Here is a 22,151-nt window from a genome sequence, read left to right as displayed (position 1 = left end):
CCATGGACTGTTACATTTTACTGATTGGTGACCTTAGTGTCCAAGAAGATAGTGTTATACAAATCTCTCCAGGAGATAATTATCAATAGAAACCGTTTTTGACACATGTTCACTTTATTCTATTTCAACTGTCACGTTATAAATAATATATATTAGGAAAAATAATAACCTTTCATCTTCTTTACATTTTCTTCCTTCTATTTCACCTTTTTGTTAGTAAATTTGGAACAGGTTATAATTGTTATGTTTTATTATATTGCTTGTAAAATATTCATATTGTAAAATGTTGGGAAAGGCCTTAATATAGGCTAATGCCTGTTGGCCAGTCCCCAGCCCACTTGCAACTATATTTCTATGTTGCTTAATGACATGTTAAATACATTAAATATTTACCCCACTACTATTCTATATCTACACGTATTATTATTATTATTATTATTATTATTATTATTATTTATGTTTATGTTTATCAATGATAGTGAGTCTGGTTGACTGGTTTTCAAAAACAATGATTATTTGTTTTACATCAATACCCGAGAGGAAAATTCTGATGATTTTTTTTCATTGCGAAATGTCACGTGTATAATACAAATTGTTTACGTATACATTCCCCCTATGCCGTTGTGTAAGGATCCGAGTGTAAATACTTTATTTTGTCTGGATACACTTCATGTCACGGGGTTTTGGTGGGGTTTTTTTTGCGGTTTGTTGTTTTGTATTTATTGTAATCTCAAACTAATGGTATTATTATTATAGTTGATTCAGATTGTAACACACAAATAAATACAAATGAAAAGTTTGTTTTGTTTAACGACACCACTAGAGCACATTGATTTGTTAGTCATCGGCTTTTGGATGTCAAACATTTGGTAATTCTAACAAACACGCATACACGAATCACTCCCGTAAAAGCTTGCCAAAGCCATATTGTTATGTTAAACCTAGAATGGTGAAATTTAAAAACAAATGACAGACAATAAAATAACCGCAAGAAATTATGTAAATTAATTTTCAAAATGACAATTAAATGCAGTAAGCTTAAAAGGAGACCGGAACTCTATTATGTATTATTTACAATGACTATTACTATTCATGTATACATATATCTAATAATATAATCCCCATATTCTGTCAATACACAATGGTGTGTTATATGTTTCTCGAATTATGTAGTTGTGTAATACAGTTCTGTTTCTGTTTTGTCTCGTCTTTTGTTTTCGGCTCGCGAGTCTAGCACAAGTCCGACCCATAGTAATCCCACTGTGGGTCACTCTGCTTCGAATCACTAAAACTTGGATTGACGATCAGCTCACACTGCCGTGCGTTGACGTTCACATTGAAAGCCAAACACGTGATTTTCCTGCCACACTTCACTGCACATTCCATGAGAGTCGTGTCATTCAGTAACTCGAACTGGTCAGTTAGACGAGCTGATTCAACGCGCGGAAAACGTTTCTGGTAACTGCAGACTGAAATAAAACAAACAATAAAAAATGTGACTGTGATCCAGCAGACGAGATGATTCAACACGCGGGAAACCTTGCGGATAGTCACGTCCAAAAAGCAAACATGAAATACGTGTGTTCATCTGAATGCACGTGTTGTTTGTATATATCTGATGGGTTTCCAATATATATACTCTGTCAAAAAAGAAACGAATAGGTGATAGGGAAAGAAGAAAAGTGTTTGATCTTACAAAATAACGTGTTTTTGTACAATGTTGCTGAATGACCATGTTTGTTAATGTTTCTGGAATGGGACAGCATGCCCAAATGCACCCTAAAACAAATTTAACGCACGTTGTGGCACGTTGTGCAACAATTGCAGGAAATCGGTGTGAAATGGTCAGATTTTGGCGAATGCACATGAAACTCGGGGAAAAGATTGGGGTAGTGATGGGTATTTAAAGCTGCAATGCTCGCAATGATGTCTCATTTCCATTTCGACGTAGACGAGTTACAAGACTTGTGTCACCGAACTGCCACAGCAACGAACAAAACTGGACGCATACTTGGTTTAAGAAGGGTGTCTGCACAAACCATTCGGAACCGACTTCGAGAAGCTGGTTTACGGGCTAGGATACTGTTGGCCCCGTCCTGCGACGTCAACATCGACATTTATATGATTTACGTGTTCGCTGGTGCACAAATGTACAGGGGTGGAACTTGGGACACTGGCGGCGAGTATGGTTCAGCGACGAGTCACGTTTCCTTCTACAGCGACGTGATGGACGATAACGTGTTTACAGAGCTGCAATGAACGTTTTGCCAACAACTGCGTCACCCAAGTTGACAGATTCGGTGGAGGGAGTGTCATGATGTGAAGAGCCATCTTGTACACCGGCAGAAGTGAACTTGTGTTCGTACAAGGTAACCTGACAGCTGTACGCTACCGGGATGACATTCTTCGCCGTCACATGCTTCCCATTTTGGATCGACAGAGAGAATTCTTTCAGCAGGACAATGCCAGGCCGCATACGGCACGTGTAACAATGGATTTCCTACAGAATGAGAACATTAATGCGCTGTCATGGCCATCAAGATCGACAGATCTCAACCCCATTGAACATCTATGGGACGAACTCTACAGACGTGTACGCCAGCGTGACCCGGAGACTCAAACGTTTCCGCAACTGTCACATGCACTGCAGGAAGAATGGGTTAGAATTCCACGTGCCCGGATTCAGAGACTCATTCAGTCTATGCCAATAAGATGTCGCGCAGTGATTGCTGCTGCTGGTGGCCACACAAGGTACTGATTTCAGCGCCATCGTGCGACGCTGTTTGGTGACGAAAACGCCTGCACTGCCGTCAGTCCATAGAAAGAACATTGTCACATACTCATGTCAAATTTGATTGTGATACGATCATAAATAACGAAATTATGCCACTTTGTATTAAAGAAATAATTCCATGAATATTTTGGCTATGCGTTTCATTTTTGGCAGAGTATATATGGCGCAGGGGATAATTGATATCCTTTTCCGGCCTCACAAATTGTCTTATGACATTGCTGGGACTCGATCCCTTGGCGCCGAATCACCCGCACCTTGCAGGCTTGCTACGATACATTCTCGGCTATCAGACATTCTCTAAAAAGAACACTCTTTAACTGACTATATGCGTGGGGCCTACAAGCTACGTGATCGATCCCTCTTACGTGCATGAAACAATGAGCAAACCTGGCACTGGCTAGTATGTATAATAATTGATGTATGAATATCTACGTATTATATGTATATCTGGTTTGACTATTACATACATAGATATTGACGCATTTTTTATTTTTTGAGACGAACCCTACAATTTAAAATCCGCAAACGCACCTGTTAACTGAAATGGACAACAGGCTGTCGTCTGTGGTTTGCCGAGCAATGGCCGCACAGGCGACGAACCGAGCGTATACTTTTGACGTTCTCCGTTCATAGCGAACACACACAATTTTTTTAAAAGTGCAGTTGAACTTGTATTTCATATTTGTGCATGATATTATTATATGGTAACCAGACACTGTAACTTTAACGACACCCCAGCATGAAAAATACATCGGCTGTTGGGTGTCAAACTATGGTAAAGTCAAAACATGAAGTGACGATCAACTTCAATATAAAAATTCAAAGCAAATAAAACCAGTGTAAAGAAGTGTGTAAAAATACAAATATCACAGATAGATCAAATTAAAACACAATGTAAAGAAGTGTGTAAAAATACAAATATCACAGATAGATCAAATTAAAATTTAGAGTAAAAGTCAGTATCAAGTAAAAATTGTAAAACAAATTCTGGATGGAATCGAAATGATTCCATTACATTACGTTGGCCAAATATATCTTTTCGAGTTTCTTTCAAATACTTACACTCCACCAAAATGTGTCGGTACTCTTCACTTATGTACGATGTTTTGACGTATGAAATGATTGTAAGGTAGTAATACCAGGGCCCCAACTCTGGCAATACAATATTTGTTCCATGGGGTCAACAAACGTTAATTTTAAAACAGGTGTCATAAATACCAAGCGTCACGTGGTTCAAGAAAAAGCTCGAATTGGCTAATAATAAATAGTTCGTGCGACCATTGGTAAAAAAAAATCGCTCTAAAGGCGACTTTCCGCACGAACCTAAATCCAGCCGCATTCGTAGTCGCAGTCTGTATAAGCGCCTTCATTCAAATTACCTTTCAGCAATCCAAAGCAAACGTCGCTTTCGCGGTCGTGGTCGTGGTCGTGGTCGTGTTCGCTTTGTGTATAAACATACCTTAAAAGGACATTCCCGAGTTTGCTGCAATTTTTAAGTGTTATCGACTAATGCCCGGCGCAGACGAGCGTTTTTTAACGCATGCATCTTCCGTTAAAAAAAGCATCCGTATGAACGCAGTAAAAACGCATCGTGTGCGACCCCCTCTGCATTGCGTTTTTTAGCGCTGCGTCGATTTTTCAAATATCAAACATGTTTGATTTTAGACGCACAAACGCATCCGTCTCCTGCTGCATCCGTCTAAAAATGCACGTGTGCGCCTACTTGCGTCTGCGTTGCGTTCACATTTTTATATTGACCAATCATCTGTCTATATATATGTATATAACGAAATTAACAATTATTGGTTTCAGTGATGAATAGAACTGTGAAAACAGACCCGACCATCAAAAATGATTAACATGTAAATGTTTCAACACAAATAATTTCCAACTGCTCATCTTTGTATAAATAAATTAATTAATAAAAGAAATCGTCAGTGGACCGCAGGAACGCATCGCAGGTAGGCGCACACGAGACTCATCCGTCTGCGTTGAGTCTGCGTTATTTAACGCAGACGCATGCGTTAAAAAACGCTCGTCTGCGAAGGGCATAACAGAGACTTTTTAACGATTGTAATTACATATCAAATATATTGTCTTGCATAACGTATTAGAGGCTGTATATTAAACGTGTTTCTCATCGTTTTAATATTTGTACTAGCGTAAATTTAATTTTATTTCCTAAAATATTTTTTTTCGTACAAAATCCAGTTTGGGCTTCTTACAAATATTAAGACGACCAAAAACACATTGAATATACAGACACTGATATTCTAAACAAGAAAATATATTTAATATGTAAGTTTAATCGTAGAAGTATTTTATTAATCGGAAACATTTTATAATGCAGCAAACTCAGGAATGTCCCTTTAATATTTAATCTAAGTTCACGCATGCTGATGACTGTTTACTGAAAGTTCAGGCGAATTACAAAATATGCTAGACACCCTAAATGAATACACTACTAAGTGGAACCTAAAACTAAAGATTAACAAAACAAAGATGGTAGTACTGTATTATGGCCAAGATCTACAATATGCATTTAAATACAAACAACGTTTTGTAAATACAGAAGGGCCACTGAAAGAATTTTTTTTCTTCAATTTCCCGACTTATAACTCGATAATATCGACTTACATCTCGATAATATCGACTTATAACTCGATAATATCGACTTAGATCTCGATAATATCGACTTATAACTCGATAATATCGACTTATAATTCGATAACATCGACTTATAATTCGATAACATCGACTTATAACTCGATTATATCGACTTATATCTCGATAATATCAAGACACGTCAATATATAATGCATTCCGGTTATATCTCAAAAGCAACGGACTACAATGGATGACTACAGAGATGTACTCGTTGTGAAGTACTTTCGCCTCGGATTCAAACATCAAGAAATTTTACAGTGTCTGGACAATTTCCATGGTTACACTATGGGTTTGCGTACACTGAAGAGGATTACTCGGAAATATGGACTTTATCGGAGAAAATATTACAGCGATATTATTAAATCATTAGTTGTTAGTCAAGACACTGTAAGGATACTGTTGCATATTATTAACCCAGAAGGTGTAAAGAAACGAAAAGGAAGACGCATGCAGCGACGAAAGTATATGAACCCAGGGCCAAATTTTATGTGGCATATCGATGGTGCCGTGGATGGCTTCTCCAGAAAATCCGTGCCTATATAGGATTGATCGTTCTCCGTGGACACGGGGTTTCCGTGCTCTAGTTAATGGTATATAAAAGAAATGGGGTATGTACCGCCCTATATGGGGGAAATGCATCTGGAATCCATTGCTGTTAACTGGTAGACATAGCGTATGTGGGGCAGAGGGTTTCTACTTTAGTAGACCAAGGAATGAAACGTTTGTTGGCAGCACCTCAGCACATTTTAAACCGCGGCTATTTGATGTCTAACATATGGTTACATCAACACTTGGTTATTAGACGGGACAGATAGTAATACTGTGTGCGTGCGTGCGTGCGTGCGTGCGTGCGTGCGTGCGTGCGTGTGTGTGTGTGTGTCAGGTCTGGTCAGGTCAGGTCAGGTCAGGTCAGAGTGTTTAACGTGCACATTCAGAGCAAGCTGTTGTAGCGCACGCCTGTCTTGGGCAGAACAGGGAAGAGGTGGGTTGGGTTGTAGGAGGGACCGCCTGCACTGGCAGGTGCAAGGGAGCACCAGCAGCATGACCGGGGTCGATAGCAGGCGGAGGGTGGTTTGGTGCTATAGAATTTGGAATGTCCCGTAGGATTAATGCCAACGGGAAAAGGTGCGCAGTTTTAATTAAAGAAATTAGGCGCAATTTGGAACGGACCGTCGAACGTTAAAAAGAGGGAGCTACATAAGGTTTTGAATTTAGAATACCGAGAGTGGCTCGTTACTGGAACCTACTCAGGGGCGGATTATGCTTTAGGTAAGGGAGGGGTGTGTGTGTGTGTGTGTGTGTGTGTTCCGAAACAATATGTAAATGTTTATAATTTGAAATTATACATTTTACGTGGACATTAATTTAGATCTACGTGGTGGGGCTATTGTTTTTTAGCCTGAGGGGGTCCGTGTAACTGGGAACCCCCCATAATCCGCCCCTGACTACTAGGTGCATTCATCTTCTCGCGAGCCGACAGTGTCACATGATGATGTCCAAGTTACCGATGTAGGTTAAATCGGTAGACGTGTATTGCTTTTGAAAATAAACCTTTAGTCATTCAATTAAAGGATTAACTTCGAACAAACAAGTCTACTATTTTTATGACATTTTGTAATCGAAGAAGGTACCAATCGTAGATGTCTTTAACTAAGGAATGATTAGATTGACAGCGATTTGCCTTGATTAATAATAATATATTTAATGGTGTTTTTTTGTTTTTTTGTTTGTTGTTTTTTTAAAGATATTTATACGTGTATTTGTGGGTTTTTTCTAATAATAATTGCAATGCATTAATTATTTAAGTGTTATCCAGCCTTCAGTTATTATTAATCATTATTTTGTTACGTTATATTGACACATGAGATACTCGTTACAATATAAAGACAAGTTGGGGCGAGATATAGCCTAGTGGTAAAGCGCTCGCTTGCTGGGCGGTCGGTGTGGAATCGGCGCTGTAGGTGGGCCCATTGGGCTATATCTCATTCCAGCCAGTGCACAACGACTGGTATATCAAAGGCCGTGGTATGTGCTAACCTGTCTGTGGGATGGTGCATATAAAAGATCCCTTTGCTACTAATGAAAAAATGTAACGGGTTTCCTCTCTAAGACTATCTGTCAAAATTACCAAATGTTTGATATCACATAGCGGAAGATTAATAAATCAATGTGCTCTAGTGGTGTCATTAAACAAAAGAAACTTTTATAATGGCAATTTCGATATAACGACAACGTAACCCCGGGACGAACGTGGTCGTTGTAACGAGGACTGACTGTGTGTGTGTGTGTGGTTTCCCCAGGGCCATAAGGCGTAGCCGGCTGATACGCCTTAGTCCGTAAAGTAAGCGCTTTGACTGCGTGTAAATCTAAATCAGTTGTTTCAAAATGATTTGCTGGATTGAAGGCAAACACGTAATCGTTTTCAACCCACTACCCTACACATTTTGGCTTTATTTGTGTTAAACTGATGATAAAAATGTAAACGCCTTTTAAAAATGCTGGGAAAGGCCTGATTTATATATATTTTTTCAACTTAAGTATGCGTGAAAATGTGGATGGCAATCATGCACACTTTTATACCCATGGTGAGAACGCATTGCACGGGCACAACATACGGAATTTCAGACATGGGTGCGTTGAGGCAACCCATTTGTTGGGGTGATAGTAGGTACATGCGTTTGCATAACTTTTACCATTTTGCTGTGGCCTCTAACCGGAAGTACCATTACCGTACTCATATTGAAATCCAAATGCTACTTAGGAAACCTCACTCTGGGCCTAAGCCACGAAGGCCATACATTCCTTCTTTCATAATTAGTGTGCTGGATGGGCATCGTTAACATGTAGTACTGACAATATGAGTGACCCTTCAATAGTGACGCCGAGTATATTTTAAAATATGTAGTAACAATTGTATTGAAGACGTTTTGCATTTTATGTTTGCTTGTAAAGCGTATACTGACTTGCGAAATATACTAGTATACATTCCTAAGTATCAAAATCTTTCAGATATTGTAAAATTTAGTAAATTATTGAACTTTAATGATACATACATTCTTATGAATTGCATAATGTATGTTAAACTAGCACTTAAATATAGATCCGCTACTTGCTAGCTGTTAGTTAATGCATTTTTTATTTACTGTTCTTATATATTGTAAACTATTATGTATAAACTGTTGTATATGGACCGATGGCCTACACACAGAAATGAATAAACTATATAATGAGTATTTTCAATATACTAAATGTATACTCGATATACTTATTGTATACACATTATATGTATAATGTACTTGATGAACACTCGAGGTTCTTAGAATATGCTAAATGTAATTAGTGTATACGGTGTACATATTGTATTTTCAATACACTAAATGCATATTGTATAACCAAAGTACATATAGTATACACCATGTACATACCATGTAGGCTACATACAGAGGATTCGTCACGAATGTTTTTGTAATATGGAAAATATCAACAGTCTATGTTAATCGGTATTTGTCGAGGCTCTGTCGAGCTGCATTCGCCATTCGACCTGAGCAGGATATAGCCGTTTAAGACAGTAACCAGTTATTTCTTTTATCCTGCAATCCTACGGGAATAGTAGGAAAATCATTATTTATTCCATTTTTGTGTACGCAAATAGACTATCGTCAACCTAGCAAGACGCTAGCTACATTGTCACATTCAAACAGCGTTTCTAAACTCCGATTCATAAATAAATATACAAGTTTTGTATCGTTATCGCAAAAGTTAAAGTTGTTTGTATTAACTGTACTTAAACAAATGATTTTAAGAGTATGTTTATTAAAAATCTAGTCTGACCAAAAATATACAGATTTATCTTGTCATATCTTGCCAATGTGATTGCGAGATAAATACACTATACACAATGTGTACAAAATGTATACACACATGCATGAGTGTGTTTTCTATGTACATACAGTACACTGCTGTTATTTGACATCATTTTCACTCAGTCGTGGAAAAGCAGATTAATGATCGTTGATGTGTTTTTGTTAACAATTATACCAATACACTTCCCTGGACAAAATCAAAATTCATCTCATTAATTTGATTTTAACTTATCGACCTGACTTTTACTTATCGACGTCGTGATCAGGATGGACTTCTCATTATAAACATACAATAAATACAGATTTATGAAAAAGTATTTATTATAAGATTACAATATCTTCATTTTAATACTAGTATGCATGTAAACTGACAGATCAAAAATACTTTTATGTATGTAAACTGACAGAACGAATGTCCGCTACTTTCTCATACTCGTATGTAAACTAAGATAACGAATATCAGTTGTCACAAACTCAGACATAGTAATCACACTGATTACAAATCAAATTATAGAAATTAAAAGAAGAAAACAAAACTGGCTGGGAATACCAAGCGACACGAGTCTGTACATGTCCACACACAGAATCGGAGCACGTTTACCGACACCATACTTGTCAAAATCATCTTAATGAATGTCCATAACACAAATATTACTACACAAGATTGCATTGAATTCAGCCCTGAACTGTGGAAAGCTTTCGTACTTTTGGGGTAGTTCGAGGACTCTCCCGCATGTATGCGCGATTGGTCTGCGAGCAAGCCCATCTAGGTCAACCATACGGACAGTCAGACGGTAATAGTTATCATTCACACCGGAGAGCAACAGATCAGATGGTGTAGTGAAGCGAAGGAAAGCTCCAAGAGACACATTGTTTAGTTTACGAATGTAACGTTTCAGGTAGCAGAATGAAGGAGCATTTTCATCTTCGCAGTCAAGAAGAGATAGGACTCGCTTTGTCGTTGGTTTGAGTCGGTCTAGCACTTTACATAAGTCGATGTCCAGTTCATACCCAATTAGTGTGTTGAAAAAAACATCTTTAATGAATGATGGTTCTTGCACCAACTCTTTGCTTGCGATCTGCCCCATTGTAGTAAAGATATTATCCTTGGTCACTAAAACCTTACATTCGTGATTAGTCAGAACATCAAGTAATTATTCGTTGTCAACTTTGTCGAAGTCTGATAGAGCGACCTGCAGGATTATGCGTTCACTGTGCGGTACAAACCCGAGAAACTCCTCGATTATTCCTGAGTTGTTCTTGTATGGGTCCAAGCCATACAAACAATATTTGAGAAAGCTGGGAGCCAGTCTGACTGGGATATTTCGCTGTAGAATCCACCCAAGTACAAACACATGAGCGATGGCCTCCCTATCTTGTACTTCGAAGTCATGTCGTAAGCATGGGACTTTTATGTCCGAACCCAAAGTACATTGTTCATAAAACCTTTCCCAAAATTCACAAATAATGTCCCTCAGGACTCCACCATTATCAACGTTGGGCTGCGTGTTCTTCGTTCTCAGACAGAAGCGCAACTTTCGCATCTTAGCAACATCTATAATTTCCCCAAGCGTTGTGGTCATATCCATAGGAAGGCACTTGAAATCTGTTAATTCAATTTCCATATCTTTAAGTGACCCAAGGCTTGATTCATCTCCAGGAAAGAATAGTTTCTTTGCTTCTGTTATAATGTCAGTTTTGGTGGATTTCTTATCCAATGATATGGAGCGCGTCCCACCTCCTTTTTTGGTTCTAACTTGGACATACTGGTGTCTTTTTTCGTTGTAGTGCATCCAGCCCAGCTCAGTGACATGGGTGTTTTTCATAGCGTTATAGCGAGCCAACTTTACACTGGATTGCGGAGCATCTGGATTACGGTCGTGCATTTCCAATCGGGACCTCAGTTGTTCCATCAAACTGTGCTTCCTGATACGAGTTTGGTCCGGGACGGATGGTTTTAAAAAATGTCTGAATGCTATAATATCCCCAGGTTTTGATAGATACTGTGTTAGTTGTTCATCATCCATTAGCCGTGCTACATCCTCGTCAATCTGAAAAAAACAAAAGCACCACCACCTAGAGAATACTTTTTCTTTCATCATGTACGTCATGGTAACAAACTGCAACATATCATAATGGTAAACATAACAAACTGCAACATATCATAATGTTAAACATAACACCCCAAACATTACGTTTCATCCATAATCATATATTTTTTTCAACCTTCAAGAGAAGGTGTAAACTCTCATTTAAAGAATAAGTATGGAGCTCCATTCGAATCAACTGATCAGAACATTATCAAAATGTGTGGATATATCAATTATGGTAGTAACTTTCACTATGTTCAGTTTAATCAGTATTTGGTGTATACACCCCTCCTGTGGACGACATTCTGTAAATTCCTCTTACTGGTCACAAGTTGTCTAGTTTGTAACATGGTGATCCCTTCACATTCATAATGGAGTTACTGTAAAGTTCTTGTAATGCGTATTTCACAAGGTAAAGTATAACATTCAATATTATTTTGTTATCTTTTTATAAATTGAATATATACTTTGGTGATGCTATGTACACACACACAAACACACACACACACACACACACACACACACAGAGAGAGAGAGAGAGAGAGAGAGAGAGAGAGAGAGAGAGAGAGAGAGAGAGAGAGAGAGAGAGAGAGAGAGAGAGAGAGAGAGAGAGAGAGAGAGAGAGAGAGAGACACACACACACACAGAGAGAGAGAGAGAGAGAGAGAGAGAGAGAGAGAGAGAGAGAGAGAGAGAGACAGAGAGAGACAGACAGACAGACAGACAGAGACAGACAGAGAGAGAGAGACACACACACACACACACACACACACACACACACACACACCTTATCCTCTTTCAGCTTATCGACTGTTCGGTCATCAACCCCTCGTTTGCGCAAGAAAGTGTCCATCCTGAAAAAGAATAGAATAAAACTACCTAAAACACCAATACAAAAAAAGGTTTGTTTTATTTAACGACGCCACTAGAGCACATTGGTTTTTTATCTTATTATCGGCTATTGGACGTCAAACATATGGTCATTCCAGGGCCGTAGCTAGCATTATAGAAACTTTTTTTTTAGAGGAAACCCGCCGTCGCCACATAGGCTACTCTTTTACGACAGGCAGCAAGAGATATTGTATTTGCGCTTCCCACAGGCAGGATTGCACCAACCATGGCCTTTGTTGAACCAGTTATGAATCACTGGTCGGTGCAAGTGGTTTGAACCTACCCATTGAGCCTTGCGGAGCACTCATTCACTAACGAAATTCCATGACTGTTTCGAGGCATTTTCCATGACCTTTTCATTACATTGACACAGATTCCACATACTAGATGATAACCATGTCACCTATATCGACTTCGCTGAGATCGCATTGGGCAAAAAGCATGTAATTTTGTGCCGGCTGCCATTTTAACTTTTTATGGAATATTCTTCAAGAGGGGTGAAAGGATATGACTTAATCTAACAACGTCATAACAGGTTGTGATATAAAAGCAAACGTGATGACGTCATATTGATTTTATTACTCTCTTTTTTTAAAAATATTTTTTAATGATACCACTAGAGATCATTGATTTTATATTAATTATGCCACATACTTTGGAGGCTTTCACCCTTCTTGAAGAGTATTCCATAAAAATTTTAAAAATGGCAGACGGTAGAAAATTGCATGTATTTTGCCCTATGCTATCTCAGCGAAGTCGATACTGGCGACATCGTTACAGTCTCATATGTGGAACCTGTGTCACTGTAATGGTTTTTTCACAAATTGTGTGTGGACAAAATTTGGTGGAAATGTAACGGTAATTAAAGGTAGGAGTACTTTTTCGTAGTTGTTAACATTTTGGTTCGGACAGTAAGGTCGACGATAGTCACTTTTTGGACCCTTGTTTTGGCTTCGTACACAATAAAAATTTAACTTAATATTTTGTGCAGAATTATGCAAAATAAAAATAGCCGACCTGTAAACAGCGTTATCTGCTTGTTCTGACAGGTGGCGCTCGTGCACTATACACCATTCCTTTTTCTAAATTTGTATTGTCGTAAAGCACCGATCGGTATATCCACTCTATTATTCCCGACCTAATTGTGAGCATGTATGTGACTAAAGCGTAGAACGGCTAAAAATGAAAGTAAATAATAAAAATCTACGAAATTCCGCAGTTGGTAGTAAAAAAAAATAATGGAAGAATAAAAAAGAACAAAATAATGTCCAGCTAAATCGTGGGTTTTTCCCCCAACCACGTAGGCAGGCTATTGCCTACCGTTCTTACAACTTTCTATCATATATCCACCATTCCAAAACCATTAAAGGGACACACCCTAGTTACGTTTATTTGTTAACCATTACGGCGTTGTTTTTCGCTATTAAACCCCATTTTTCACAAATAAAATTGCACTTTACTTACATTTTATTATTTAGAATACACATTTCCATTCACCTGAAGTGCTTTTTGGTAATCCTGATGTTTGTAAAACCACGAAATGCATTTTTTGCATTTTTTCACAAAACGTGTTGTCGAGAAAAAACCGTTAAGCAAGCCAGGTCCAATCTATTTTTAGAGGGGATATTTCCATTTCAATGTCACAGACGTTGGTATATCACGTGACCGTTATAATTTTGGTTCGGTTTGTTTTCTCGTGCACAGTTCGCGCAATAAACATCCGATTTGTCGCACTTCGATTCTTGCATTCCGAAATCTAGCAAAGATGAAGCAGGACGTGTGTGCCTGCTCTCTCGAGCTAACCCCCCCCCCCCCCCCCCCCCCCCACCTGGGGGGACTCATTGCTTCATACGGGACGTTACTGGAATACCGCGTCGCGTACACCGGGTCACGGGCAACCGTGACTTTGGTGTACGGCGACCCGGTAAAGAAACCAACTAGGAGGAGAAGGAGGAGGAAGACGGACGCGCCAGGGGCGGACCGGGGGAGGTCAAAACCGGTAGCTCAACTACCGGCGGCGACTTTTCCCGTTGAACCCCCCAAGCCCAAGTCAATACCAGCGAGGCCAGCTGATCCAGCTTTGCAGGATACAGTCGTCGACTCGCCAGTGGCGGACACGGTCCCTAACCAGGCCCAGATGGAGTCGCCACCAACAACTCCGACTACTTCAACCCCCGGGATTCCAGCGATGCCACCCCCACCCAGGAAGAGTGGCGCTGTAGAGACCCAGGCCCGACTAGTACTCGTTGGAAAACGAAAGGCGATGGTGTCACCAGGCGACCAGACAGCCAAGCCAAGTCCGCCGATACAACCGCCCCCACCTACATCATCTCCAGTGAACGACCAGCCCCCTGAAGAACCTTGGTCACTGCAGGCCGGCAAGCTCCCAACACGCTACTCCAGGCTGGTCAAGACCAACATTGGGGATGTCCGTCAGCTCCTTTGTGGACCGACTCCGGAGTCCTACCAACCTCTGCCACGAACTGAGGGAGAGTTCTCGGTGCGTAGGATCACGATAAACGATGGGCGAGGGATCTGCCTTACCGTTCGCCGGAAGGGACTTTTCAACCAAGGGATGCTTCTCGATGAAATGGACAACCCGACCATCCACCGCGTCATCAAGACCGTTGCCGGGGATGACTACCGTCCAATCGCCGAGAGCATCGCCAAGTCCGCAAACCGGTACGCCCTCACCCATCTGGACTCGTCCCTATTCATCGCCTCTCCGTGACGACATCCCCGCTAACAACCTTTCCTAGGACAGGTAACAACCTGGTTTTTTTTTGGGCTAGTTAGACTTTAAACGTTTTGGAAGCAGTTCTAAATTCTTATGTTTATTTTTTTATAAGTAGTCTAACGCATTTTATTTTGGCGCCCGTTCAATTGCTCAAAATCACCTTAAAAACCTTTTGGCTGAGCAGTCTTAACTATTTTTGGTTAAATTTTAGAGTCCGGACATGTTTTGGATGCAGTTACTCTTTGTAGACTTAGGTAAAATACAGGCTTCACCGAGGAATCGAAATTCAGCCAATCAGAGCACGGCTCCCACTCGGTGTACTTCAAGTTTACGAAGTGTCTGCTATTTGGTCCGCGCTCGCGTCGACCTTACTAAATGGCTTTATTCCAAATTCCGCCCACCTCAAACTTACCCCCCCCCCCCCCCCCCCTCCTGCTCCGGAGTTAGTCACTGGCGAAGTCAGAGGCTAAATCCGTGGTGGGCGTGCCTGAACCTCTGTGGATAGGGGCACGTAAAAAGAGTTTCCCAGTTCCCAGTTCCGATTTGTTGTTGTTCATTTGTGAGATTTTTCTTCACATTTCGTGAACATTTTCAGTAACAATAAAGTTCAGACAAGTAAGTGTCTCAATACAAAATGTTACAAACCCTTAAACAAATAATTTAGCTAAGTCTTACGATATCTGGAGAGGGGATATAGAGGCACTGATTTTCCGTTTCAGATTTTTCCCTTTTCCGTTTCATAATGTTACAAATTCCGGGTTTTTCCGTTTCAGTATTAAACAAATTCTGTTTTTGTTTCACAGACACACACACACACACACACACACACACACACACCGCGCAATTAATTGCTGGTGTAAAATAAATATGCAATGAGGTAAAACATGTCAGTAGTTTGTATTTATTTTTGGTTTAAATTTAAACACGAATACGCCACGACACAGACTTCGGACATTTTCGGTTTTTTTACGATATGATCGGGAAAATAATTACAAACGATCACACTATAAACCACTTCCCTTGTATAATTTATTTTGAACAAAGCCTGGCATACGATATGCAATTACTGCATTCCTTTGTGAGATCGGAAATATGGCAATGCCGCAAATGTTAAAAATTAATAAGCAAACATAACATATCTTTCACTTGAGTAAATGTCGGACAATTTTAGCTCACAATGTTCGGTTTTTCCCGTTAAATCGCCGGGAATAAGCGAAGAAAACACGACTGGTAAAACGTCTAAATACTCTACATTTGGTGTAACATACAAAGGTACTAGTGTCGTAGCGTAGCACAGGCAGATGTCGGTGTCCACAGTTTCTAGTTCGAAAAATAATTTTTAATTAATCAAATGCGCTATTTAAAGTTAAATAATGTTTTGGAAAAAAATCGGGAATTCCGTTTCAGATAGGTATTTCCGCGATTCCGTCCGCAATTCCGGAAAATCAGTGCCTCTAGGGATAAGACCAGGACAGAACAGTTGGAACATGTCCAGGAGACGTGAAACGAACGCACCCCAAAGTCTGCGAAATTTGTCGTGACGTAGGCATTGTTGTGCTTCAAGCGACATCTACCGGTGACATCAGAATACTAACTTTCAAAATTATTTCAAGCAATTGGGACAAGGGGATTCCCATGGTATTTATCGATATAAAACCTGCTTTTTCACTCTATTTGATAAAAACGTGATCTAAGTGTGTAACAGGTTTGTAGATTAACCAAATTATAATTTATTTTCGCTGGATGGAACTAGGGTGTGCGGCTTTAAATGTGTACATATTTGACTGATAATACTTGAGTGTTTGCAATAAAAAAAAACCCGGTAACAGCATTTAATAAAGTTTTAATTTGTAAAACGCCACGCTCCATTCTTCGCTGTTTACTTCCGGGTTCTATTCAATGTTATTTGTTTACCATAGTTTGACACCCAGTAGCCGATGTATTTTTCGTGCTGGGGTGTCGTTAAAACTTCATTCATTCATTTACTATTCAATATTTGTTATCGCGATTTAATATGAAGATATACGTGTTTAAAACCACAAATTATTCGTTTGCAGAGTAGAGTAAATTCAACCAAATTTGTCAACAATTATTTTTAATAAATTATTTCAATGAAATAAAAAAAAATAAAAAAAACCCAACCCAACCCAACCCAACCCAAACAAAATAAATAAATAAATAAATATATATATATATATATAAATAAATAAATAAATAAATATTTAGAGAATAACTAACGAGCTACGAGGAATTATGAATTATCTGTCCGAGTGAATGAATGTTGTAAACCCGAGCCTTTGGCGAGGGTTTTACAACATTCATTCACGAGGGACAGATAATTCGTAACTCCTCGTAGCGAGTTGGTTATTCTCTTTATTACCCATTGTCAATTTTAACTGATTTTTAATGTAAAAATTCCTCTGCAGTCTACAACAAAGCCATCAGCCATTACGTCATATAATCTTACGCACATTACATGACGTAATGTAACTGACGTCATAGCATAACGGTGTTCTTTTTACAGCCAAATGTTTACAGTACAAAATAATACGACTGTATTTGCATTTGAAAATAATTATTTTTATATATTACTAAAGCCGCTGCTTATGAAAATATACCATTTCATGTTTACGAAACAAGCGAGTCCATTTGTTTTTGTAAATCTTTGTATATCGTATAACGTATGTGTAATCTGACTCATGATTGGAAACATTATATGAATGAAAGTGAAGTTCCGGCCATGACAAGCAACCAACCAAACATCGTGATTTTTAAGCCAGCCAATCAAATATATTTATTACCCATATGGGCTCAAATATACGGGGTAATATTTGTTCGATCTCTGCACAGTGTGCAGATTGCTTCTACAGCCATTGATTGGCTGGCTTAGAAATCACGAGGTTAGTTATTCTCTAAATATTCAATGTAAAATAAAAATAAAAATAAACTGTTTATATGTATACCTGTAATAAATTTTTAAAAATCAATAACATACATATATAATTACAGAAATAAATATTAAATTTTCAAATGATGAAAAATAAATAGGAAATTTAAACTATTAAATATATAGTTTTTTTGTTCTTAATATTTATTTTTTTCACATGTAAGTAGAAATATAACAATGCTTTTTCATACTCATTTACATGAAATTAGAAATTATAGTGGTATTGTTTTTCAATATTTATAATTTGTTAATGTAAATAATTTAATTTGTGTGTACAAAATGACATAATCTGATAGGAATTCTGATTTCACTGAGCCTGTTTTAACATAACATTTGACCTACCGGTATCTAAATTTTATCATTTTCAGTACTTATATTAAGAAAAGTCCAATGTAAATAATCTTTATCATGCTTCATACACTTATTTACCAAGAAAATTCATGACTTTCCATGATTTCCACTGATAATGAAATTAACAGCAATGGCGTACAATCAGATACTTTCCGACAGGTGGCGCTCGTGCACTATACACCATTCCTTTTCCTAAATTTGTATTGTCGTAAAGCACCGATCGGTATATCCATTCTATTGTTCTCGACCTAATTGTCAGCATGTATGTGACTAAAGCGTAGAACGACTAAAAATTAAAGTAAATAATAAAAATCTACGAAATTCCGCAGTTGGTAGTAAAAAAAAATTAAAATGTAAGAATAAAAAAGAACAAAATAATGTCCAGCTAAATCGTGGGTTTTCCCCAACCACGTAGGCTACTCCCTACCGTTCTTACAACTTTCTATCATATATCCACCATGCCAAAACCATTAAATGTGTACATATTTGACTGATAATAAAATAAAATAAAAACGGTAACAGCATTTAATAAAGTTTTAATTTGTAAAACGCCACGCTCCATTCTTCGCTGTTTACTTCCGGGTTCTATTCAATGTTATTTGTTTACCATAGTTTGACACCCAGTAGCCGATGTATTTTTCGTGCTGGGGTGTCGTTAAACATTCATTCATTCATTTGCTATTCAATGTTTGTTATCGCGATTTAATATGAAGATATACGTGTTTAAAACCACAAATTATTCGTTTGCAGAGTAGAGTAAATTCAACCAAATTTGTCAACAATTATTTTTAAAGGAGACCGGACACCAAATCATATATATGGCGTAATGAATTGTTTGCCGTCATAAACCGCAACACGCAACTACCGCGCTCCCCTTAGTGACGAAGTTAAGCGAGCCAGTCTTGGTTGGGGGTTTTTTTCGCCGATCTCCGATGTTTGCCGGAAACTGTCGACAATTGATGAGCTAGACCCGTGACGTCATCGATGAGAGGAAAACTGAAGAAACTACCAAGCAGCATGGACGAACTTAGCGATTCGAGTGACGAAGAATTGTGTCCAGCTTGTGCTAATGGCATCAAACCGTATCAGTTTGAACCACTTATCGGAGACTTTGTCCCTAATCCTGGAAATGTTGTCTTAGACGAAAATTTGGATGAATCAACTGCCGACGAAGACGAGGAAGCCACACGGTCATAGACTAGCATACAAGCATTTTTTTAAACATAATTTTTTATGACATTTTTAATGTAAACTGAAGCAAATGGACCTAATTAGAAGAAAAGCACACAAAATGTAATAATATTTCATCATAAATCTTGTTCAGCATAGATGTAAATATGACACGTCAGTGGATATTCCAGAGGAGGCCGATTTCGCAAATTTGCAAAAAGCGTCCCCTCCTCACCAAAGCAAGATATATTAATTTAACAAAAAACTTTGTTCTCTTAACTAGTTACCCTCCAAGTTTTAATGTGTTTGGTTAAACCGTGTATTTTTAATTATTAAGAAAATGTGTTACCAGTCTGCTGAAACTGTCCACAGCCGGGTACAGAAACACAGAAATGTTGGAAAATATACTGTTGCCACATACTGACAATCACTTTACAACTAATATGTCTTATCGACAATATTATTATGTAGTTTTTGCATTTATTAATATAAAATACAACAGGCCCATAGGAACTGGGGAGAGGCGGGCCTAGGGGCTTGTCCTCTATCACACACTCTAGGAAGAAAATGTATGTTTTAAATTTTCACTACTTTGCATAAATAAAGACGATATAAAGATAAAAAAATCTAGTTTGTATCCCTCACTAGAGACTGTATTCCCCCCCCCCCCCCCCCCCCCCCCCCCCCACGTTCCCCCCCCCCCCCCCCCCCCCCCCCACTTCCTTTTATCTTTATGATTTTGTAATCATGATTTCAAACCAACTGTTTCAGGTAGTTTGCTCCACATACTGACATAAAACACATTTGTTATATATTGGAATAAAATAAAAATAATAACAATATATCCAGTGTTATTTTCTTTAATCATTCATGGAGGAAGAAGGAAGTCCTGATGAAAATATATTACAGGTCAAATATATTACAGGTAAAACAAAAAAATATATGATGCTTATTCCATGTGACAACTATTGTTAATTTTGCTTTAAATTGCTAGATGCCAAAAGTGATTAATTATATTACTTTATGGTAACAGTCGAAAATTAGACGACCAATTGTTTCAACCTCTACCAAAGGTACCAGGTTTTCTGCCAGAAAATAATTTGAGGGTACGTAATAAAACAGCCCCCCACTTGTGAGCTTTTCTTTATCACATTAATTTTTGCTATTGTAACCAAAATCTGATGTAGAGTTTATACCCAGTCTGTCAGTGCCCCCCCCCCCCCCCCCCCCCAAGTTGTTCCTACGGGCCTGTAAAAACTAAATATATTCAAAGGAGTATATTGGGTGGTTATAGGTTTGAAATGTATTTTTTATTGAACATTTTATTTCATGCACTTTTATAAATTTTAAACAGCAATTATGTTACTATAATCTATCGAAAAAATCAAAAATTATATATATATATATATATACACATTAATTTCTGAGATTTTTTTAGTACATACATATATAAGTTTACCCTCCGCACCCTCTGGCAGAAACTCAGGGTAGGTATTAAAATAATTATTTGACGTAGAGTATTTTTAATATTACATACAGAAAGCATTGAAAAGTATAATTTTATTATGCTTTAATAATCGACACTAGCTTTAAAATTATTTAACCATCATTCCTTCTGGCCAGAGTACATATGTTGTTCCTGCCACAAGTGTTAGCATTTTAATTTTAATGAAAATATACTGAACTGACGATAAACATTGTTAACTAACGTAATAATTCACGTTTCGAAGGTGTTTTATTATGAGGTTAACAAACCAACTAGATCAAGAGACGTTAGTATGGAGTCGTTATGGGCTGTCGGTGAAAATTAATTTGGTAATTATAGGTAAATAAATGTGAAGTTTAAATATTCGTATGTGAACAAATTGCAATACCTTTATTAATGTATATCTTAAGTACATACTTTGTTTTATTTTCACATTGTAAATGTACCATAACCTGCTGTATTTAGTTGGTGTAAAGCCCATTCGACGACAATAATGCGTCCATGTTTTAAAACAACTTTCGGGTTTTTTTGGAAATCGAAACCATGATGTTGGCCGTTTCTTGGGATGCATTGCTGTTACTCTTGCAGTTAAACACTGCGCAGTTAACCATCATATAATTACGTCGACAGTATATAATAACACTAATTATCTTGTAAATTAAATTTCCGATAAACCTGGAGACAAAAAAACAAAAGACGACTAAAAGGCACAACCAAAGAATCAACACGTGTACCGGTATTGCTTGGTAACTCTCACCGATGACGTATTGCCATGCTTTCGTTCAGATCTATGCATAATCCCGCCCACTTCTGTTTTTACCCCAAACCTAAGACACGCAGCTGACCGGTGCCTCGCAGCGAGCCAGGCGTTAGAGTAATGCGGTCTTTGACGCTAACTTAATCCATTACACAAAACCCAAACCGAACCCAACCCAAACAAACAAAATAAATAAATAAATATATATATTCAATGTAAAAAAAAATAAAAAAATGTTTATATGTATACATGTAATAAATTTTTAAAAATCAATAACACATATAATTACAGAAATAAATATTAAATTTTCAAATGATGAAAAATAAATAGGAAATTTAAAATATTAAATATATATGGGGTTTTTTAAGGTTTTTTCACATGTAAGTAGAAATGAAGAG

The 22,151-nt window shown here is 38.0% G+C and overlaps 2 protein-coding genes across 2 annotated transcripts in view; both read right to left on the bottom strand.

The window, feature by feature from the left end:
- The window catches only part of LOC121378727, a 77,441-nt gene extending 67,029 nt beyond the window's left edge, over window positions 1-10,412 (bottom strand). Inside the window, exons 1-2 of the mRNA XM_041507013.1 lie at window positions 9,980-10,412; window positions 1,247-1,469 (exon numbers count right to left, since the gene is read on the bottom strand). Of these exons, the coding sequence (XP_041362947.1) occupies window positions 1,247-1,469; window positions 9,980-10,412 (656 nt within the window). The remainder of the gene's footprint in view (window positions 1-1,246; window positions 1,470-9,979) is intronic.
- On the bottom strand, window positions 9,630-12,422 carry LOC121379964. Its single transcript, XM_041508663.1, has 2 exons — window positions 12,202-12,422; window positions 9,630-11,375 (listed from the first exon to the last, which is right to left on the bottom strand). The coding sequence occupies exons 1-2, from the start codon at window positions 12,265-12,267 to the stop codon at window positions 10,479-10,481; spliced, it is 963 nt and encodes a 320-aa protein (XP_041364597.1). The 5' UTR covers window positions 12,268-12,422; the 3' UTR covers window positions 9,630-10,478.
- Window positions 12,423-22,151: the final 9,729 nt, after the last annotated feature.

The sequence above is a fragment of the Gigantopelta aegis genome, chromosome 8 (genome assembly GCF_016097555.1).
Source record: "Gigantopelta aegis isolate Gae_Host chromosome 8, Gae_host_genome, whole genome shotgun sequence".
NCBI lineage: Eukaryota > Metazoa > Mollusca > Gastropoda > Neomphalida > Peltospiridae > Gigantopelta > Gigantopelta aegis.
This window is presented reverse-complemented; position numbering and strand designations above follow the sequence as displayed.